Source organism: Stegastes partitus, unplaced genomic scaffold (genome assembly GCF_000690725.1).
Source record: "Stegastes partitus isolate 25-593 unplaced genomic scaffold, Stegastes_partitus-1.0.2 Scaffold2054, whole genome shotgun sequence".
Lineage (NCBI taxonomy): Eukaryota > Metazoa > Chordata > Actinopteri > Pomacentridae > Stegastes > Stegastes partitus.
In genome coordinates this window covers 4,031-10,845 of record NW_007579785.1, presented here as the reverse complement: position 1 = coordinate 10,845, position 6,815 = coordinate 4,031, and the positions used below count along the sequence as shown (strand labels likewise).

At 48.0% G+C, this 6,815-nt stretch overlaps 1 protein-coding gene across 1 annotated transcript in view; it reads left to right on the top strand.

The window, feature by feature from the left end:
- Nucleotides 1-6,438, top strand: part of LOC103373745 (protein FAM13C) — a 9,895-nt gene extending 3,457 nt beyond the window's left edge. Inside the window, exons 3-11 of the mRNA XM_008303713.1 lie at nucleotides 1,161-1,302; nucleotides 1,788-1,869; nucleotides 2,017-2,077; nucleotides 3,003-3,123; nucleotides 3,263-3,346; nucleotides 3,843-3,938; nucleotides 4,262-4,461; nucleotides 4,705-4,806; nucleotides 4,894-6,438. Of these exons, the coding sequence (XP_008301935.1) occupies nucleotides 1,161-1,302; nucleotides 1,788-1,869; nucleotides 2,017-2,077; nucleotides 3,003-3,123; nucleotides 3,263-3,346; nucleotides 3,843-3,938; nucleotides 4,262-4,461; nucleotides 4,705-4,806; nucleotides 4,894-5,017 (1,012 nt within the window). The 3' untranslated portion in view covers nucleotides 5,018-6,438. The remainder of the gene's footprint in view (nucleotides 1-1,160; nucleotides 1,303-1,787; nucleotides 1,870-2,016; nucleotides 2,078-3,002; nucleotides 3,124-3,262; nucleotides 3,347-3,842; nucleotides 3,939-4,261; nucleotides 4,462-4,704; nucleotides 4,807-4,893) is intronic.
- Nucleotides 6,439-6,815: the final 377 nt, after the last annotated feature.

The following is a 6,815-nucleotide window of genomic DNA, read 5'->3' as shown; positions in this document are numbered from 1 at the left end:
AGTTACACGATGTCGTAAATTAAGTCTCTAAAAATGAAATAATAGAAGAAGTGCTGAAGTTAAATACTAACTGTAGAAAACGTGCTCATGAGAAGCAGAACAAAGCCCGTTCCAGAGCAGAACGCTCTGCTCACCGTGTCTGGGATCATCTGGGCTTTCTCTGGACATCGACCCGGGTCCTGTTGGTCCTGATTTCAGTCGGGACTGTCTTCAAGAACTTGATGTTCTTGGTTTGGTTGTTTGTGAGACACGTTGTTTCTGACGTGGTTCTACATTTGGTTCATTGTGGTCCTGACCGGGGTCTGGATTTGGAACTTTAAGTTCTGATTTCAGTTTTGGGACTCTCAGTTCTAGTGTGGTTCTGGTGTGGTTCTAGAGTTGGTACGATTTGGACCTGATCTGGGCCTGATGTGGACATTTTACTTGTGAGGTGGTTCTGTATGTGGGACTCTGAGTTCCAGAAGGATTTCAGTTTGAGTTCATGTTGGTCCTGATCTGGGTCTAGATTTGGTACAAGTTGGTCCTGATCTGGGTCTAGATTTAGGGCTCTTCTTTCTGGCATAGTTCTAGATTTGGGACACTTGGTTCTGGTGTGGTTGCAGACTGGGTACATGTTGGTCCTGATCAGGGTCTGGATTTGGGACTCTAAGTTCTGGTGATATTTGACTTTGAGTTCTGGCGTAGTTCTGGATTGAAGACTTCTATTTCTGGTGCGGTTCTACATTTGGAACTCTGGTGCTTTTCTCGACTGGGGACTGTTGGTTCTGGTGTGGTTCTGGATTTGGGACTGTGTTCTGGTTTGCGGGTGCTGACGAATCGTGTTCTCCGTCCTTTGACACTAACGTTTTCTGTTGAGCTCGATCCGTCCTCTGTTAATGCACCTTACGTAATCCTCCTCGTTCTTCTTGTTCTTGTGTTTGTGACCCACAGCCTGGAGCTGAACAGCGTTTGTGACCCGGTTCTTAGTGTCGCTCTGCTTCCTGTCCTCGGCTCTCTTTGTTTACTGAAGAAAAGCACCAACATCTACTTCCTGTTTCTTTGTTGACCCTATAAACCCTGTTTCTGCACAGTTTATGTAGCTGCATCCCAGCTGTGACCTCAGTGAACCTGCTCTGAGCAGAACCTGCTCGGCTGAATCAGAACCTCATCTGTCTGTTCAGGTGTCGGGGTCGGGCGGACCGGACCGAGGAACCGGAGGACCAGTGCCCCCCCTCCATCCCCTTCCTCACGCGACACATCCAGACTCTGAAGAAGAAGGTCCGAAGGTTTGAGGACCAGTTTGAGCAGGAGACCAACTACAAGGTGAATCCAGAACCAGTCACGTTGAGCTGCTCCGTTCTTCATCAGCTGTTACCTTTAAACCCTGAAGCTGCTGATTCTGGTTTGTTTCACAAACATCTGAACAACACGTGTTTCTTCTGACATGGATTGAAAACATGTGACTGATATTTAGGTCAAGAACAGTTTGAAATGTTCAGAACGTATCGACAGCAGAAGGAGAGTCGGGAGAGATTTTTATTCAGAGCAGAACAACAGCAGAACTTCCACATATTTACCTCGTTGGAGCTGCTAATAATCCAGAGATCTGTGTTTGTATGACGATGACCTGAGTTTGGTTCTGGAGCAGCTTGTTTACATGAAATAACTGAAGTCATCACATGTTGGAGGTGAGATTTGCTTCTCAGTCTCCTTTTCCTCCGATCATCTGTCCTGGAGGCCGACGGCCTGTTTAGAGTTTCAGTCCTTTGGTTTCTGATGTTGGTGCTTTTTGCCTCTTTGTGTCTCAGCCGTCACACAACGATAAATATTCAAACCCAGAGATGGTGAGAGTGATGAGCGAACTGGCGAAGGCTCGAAAGCAGCTCAAAGGTACGAACATCCCATCAGGTCCCTGACAGGTGACCCGGTTCTGTGAAACACTGACATGAACCCTGAACTGATTCTGAACTAAAAAAGGACACAAACGTGTGTTTTCTTGTGTGATTGTGTTAATGTGTTGTTGTGTGTGTCCTGCAGAGCTGAGACTTCGGCAGTCGGTGTTCGAGTCGAAGGAGCCGGAAAACACCGACGTCTGCAGGTAACGCTCACCTGGTCACCGCACACAGACACACACAGACGCACACAGACGCACACAGACGCACACAGACGCACACAGACGCACACAGACGCACACAAACACATGTAGACACACAATCCAGGAGCCAACAAGTACTGGGCTTACTGAGGAGGATTGTCTTTTGAAGACAGCGTAGAGATGTTGTCCTGCAGGGAGGACAGATGGTTGGAGACAGGACTGACAGAAGCATCGATGTCCAACTGGAGAGACCGTCCCTCAGCAGAGGTGGAGGTCTGAGGCTTCACCTCTCACCTGGTCACAGCTCAGTCCTCAGATCTCTCCCCAGGAAGATGAAACCACATCCACACCTAGACACAGAGACGCTAACGAACCCCACTGTGTCAGGAGGAGCACTAACGACCCACATAACGAGGGGGAGGAGCAACAAACCCCCAAATGAAACCCAAACTCAGGTGTTAATGTCTCCTTCAGGATATCAGTATGTGGAACTCCCAACTAGTCAGTCAGAGCTGATGAAGCCTCCTGGATGAAGGTGGAACGTCTTCAAGGACCTCAAGCAGGTCCAGTTGCTACCATTAACCTACCAGAAGAACCATGAGCTGGAGGACTGAGGACCATCAGGTGGTAAAGTCTCTGCTGGGCCTTCTTCACCAGCTCACTGTGTTCATGGCCCAGGTCAGGTCATCCCTAATGTGGACTCCCAGAAGATGGAAGTCCCACACTCTCTCCACACAGTCCCCACCTATGAATGAAGATCTCAAAGCTCTTCTTCACCACAGGAGTCGGTGCTACTGGCCCGTAGTCACCGGGGCCGAGATGGTCGGCTGTTTGGGCAGAGGGACTATGGTGGAGGACTTGAGGCAGGGCGGGACGGTGGTCTCAGCTGCATGTGTAGACCTTCACTCTGTATGAATGTGTCCTGCAGGTACAGCTCCGGGCTGCAGGGGGCGTCGGAGCACAAACCGGCTCTGGAGGAAACAGTGGAGTCTCTGTTCAGACGACTGAGAGAGAAGCGACAAGCTCTGGGTCTCCCCGACAACATGAAGGTCAGTGTAGGACTTCTCCTAAGACGGCCTCCTCCTCACCGGACTCGTGGTACCGTGACCACGCTGCTGCTTTCTTTATGACCTGCACACCTGTTGGCTGAGTCGGCCATGTTTGTTCAGAGCTGGTGTTTGTGTGCAGGAGATGACTCAGGCCCAGATGGTTCTGGAGAAGATCACCCTGCAGAAGTGTCTGCTGTACTTTGAGAGTCTTCACGGCCGGCCGGTGAGTCCTTGTGCCGTCTGGACCACACCGTGACGTGGTTTGTATCGTGCTGTCCTGTGACTGTTGGACTACACTCAGACTGTTTGTAGGTTTGCTATACTGCAGTGTTTTCATGACATGCTGCGACTGTTTCAGGTGTTTCAGGACATACACGATGACTTTCTGCCATTTTTCGATGTTAATCATGTGTTTGTAATGTTTCTGTACGATGACAACATGCTGTCGTGTTACTTTCTCCTGCTGTTGATGACATTCTGAACTACACCGACGTCTTCACATTGTGACTGTGTCACAACATACTCTGACCTCTTTCATGTGTTTACAACGACCTCCTGTACGATGACTTCTTTCATGTTTGTGCGACTCACTGAACTATGACTGTTTTATGGACCATAGGACTCTAGTTTCCATCACATCGTATTCGTTGATGTTTTGGCGGCGGCCTCCAGCCACCGGGCGGCGCTGCAGCTCACAGGGCTTTCTGTTTGTCTCTCAGGGAACTAAACAGGAGAAGAACCTGGTGAAGCCTCTGTACGACCGGTACCAGATGATCAAAGTCCTGCTGTGCTCCAGTCCGACCATCAGCACCATCGTGAGAACAGATTCATTGATTAGCAGCAGCAATTTATCACCTTATGCATCACCACTGTTTTTATTGGTTTAAATTCTGTGATTGCAGCTTTTTAAATGTGAAAACTTTAATTTTTCATAACTTTAAACAAAAACAACTTGTTGATTATTCCAGAATTTTATTTTTATTTTCACCTTAATTAATAATCAATAATCAAAAGCGCGATGAACAGCAGAGAAACATGAAGCTCAGCGAGGAGCAACGCGACAGAGAACATCCAGAACGTTCAGAGGTTCAGTAGAAAACAGCAGCTGAGCAGAATGAAAACGCTGTTTGTGTGTCAGGAGGAAGAGGACGGCTCTGACGAAGACTCGGCGGCCGACGAACTTCCTGTCCCGCCCCCTCGCAGGCCGACTCGCCCGGCGGCCGTCGAGGAGGACAGCGACCGAGACAGCGACCCGGCGTTCGTGTCTCCGATAGACGAGGTGAAGGCTGTTCGTCAGCAGGCGGCTCTGACCACGGCCAACCTGCACGAAGCCTCCAGGTGAGTTCCAACCTCCTCCGTTCTCCTCCATCTAGAAAATGTGCTCAGTGTTCACAGGACCGTCTTGTCATGAGACTGTCCTTCTACATGTTCGGTGCCTCCGCTGCCGGAATATTACAGCAATGCTTGTGTTATCTGAGGAGGAAGTTCTGCCTCCGTCGTCTGGATGTGTCCCTGAGTCCTGCTGTGGTTTCACTGTTTGGATCAGCTGTTGGTTAAAACTGGTTTCTGAAACCCGGTCAGGTCTCAGCTGCTCGACTGTCTGCGGGAAACCAGAGCAGAGAAGAAGACGAGACGTAAGGTTCTGAAGGAGTTCGAGGACGAGTTTTACCGACAGACCGGGAGGTGAGAGACGAGTCGAGCTCTCTCAGACGAGTCTCAGTGCACGAGTGTAGAACGGGTCTTTCATGTGATTCGTGTGTTTCCCACCAGAATCTGCCAGAAAGAGGACCGCAGTCCGATGAAGGACGAGTATCAGGAGTACAAGCAGCTGAAGGCGAAGCTGCGACTGCTGGAAGTTCTGCTCAGCAAACAGGACGTTTCCAGAACCGTGTGAGAACCTGAACGAGTTCAACGCGTTCCTCTGTAGAGCCTTCCCATCTCCCTCCGAACTGTAAACGTCCAGCAGAGTCCAGATCCGGTTCTGCTGCTGAGACTACCAGCATCTTCCATCCTCAACCATCAGCCGGTCCAGTCCTGTTTGACATTTTTATACAAACTCTGTGTTTGAACTGAACGCACTTTAACCTGTGGAGAACAAAGACTCACGTCTGAGCTTTTCATTTGTCACATCAACACGCCCGATCTTCAGAACCCAACAGCGCCGAGTCTGAAAGTCTAATTCTATAAAAACTGCAGTTTGTCCTCTTTGGATCACGACCAGCTCGTGAAGAGATTAACGAACGAAAAGATGCAGAAGCTCTCTTCTAGAAACAACAAAAGATGACGTTCGTCTTTGGGTTAATGTGTAAAATACTATAAAATAAGACAAACCCAGTTTCTCATTTGCTAATATCAGGTGAAGTGTTTTTAGTCTCAATCTACACTGTAAAAAAAGAACTAGTGATGTGCAGTGAAACACGGGGCCAGCTGTGAATCTCTGTTCAGCACTTGTTGCTTCTAACTGATGATTTTAACAAAAACCAGTTTTGTCAGAACTAAACTTTCAGCTGCATCGAGACATCAGTGAGGTTCTGGTTTGAGTTTTGGCGGGTCGAGAGCAGACTGGACGTCTGTCTTCATATCAGAGCATTTATTTTTATCCACAGTCTAACGTTAATATGCAAAGTGTTGGAGGACGTAGAGGTTAGAAACCTGCCGCCCTGCTGTAGAGTCCCTCCACTGAACGTCTGAGTGTAAAATTAAAAAAGGGCTCAACAACCAAACCGCAGACAGAAACTGTCGTGAGTTGGAGCAAAGTCTTTACCAGTCGACCAACAAACCATCGCTGACCTGTGATCTGAGGCACGTGTCAAGACAAAACGTCCATGTAACGTCCATATAACGTCCATGTAACATAATCCGGCCTGCCACGACGTTCAGACACGTAGTCTTCAAGCAGCGCGCGGCGTCTCTGCTCCTCTGAGGCTGAACCTGCTGAAGGCTGAGCGTCGATGTTCCGCCTTCGTCATCCTGAACCTTCGACATGAACTCTGCTGTGAACATAACTTCTGTGTCTGTGTTGTGTAACTTTACGAGCCTCTGAAAGGTGACGGAAACTTCTGCTTTCACTCTGTTTTCTGTTTCCTCTGATCCGTACGAGCAGCTGGTGTGTTGGTTCAGTTCTAACAGTGGTCCAGGAAACACTCGGTCAGAACCGGCCGTTCGTACGGATCAGAGGCAGAAAGCAGATTGGGAAGGAACTCAATAGTCATCCTTAAAAAGAAAGTCTGTGACCTGCAGGAGGCGCCGTACAGATCTGGTCTGCCTGATACATTTCTATACAAACAAGTGGAGAATAAATATTTTTGCTAGTAACAGTTTTGTGGTTTTTATTTGCTGACAAACAGAATCTTTGTCGTCTTTTTGTGGTGCTTTGTGGATGTAAGTGTCGTGTGTGTCTGTGATTGTTTTGTGTCTCTTTCAAAGATCAGTGACCACAAAGAGACGCAAGACACCTGCAAAGAATCTTACTTTCTTAAAGACACGATAATGAGAAGCCAAACTACTGTTTCATATTAAAATATTTAAAGTTTTTTATTTGCTGTTCATTTTTTACACAATAATTTGTTAATAATGTACAGTTAATATCTCCAGGACTGAAATAATGTACAGTTTATTGTTCCACGGGCCTCATTTATCATCAGACCGTACCAACATTCCTACGCAAAGTATGGCGTCTATCAACTGATACT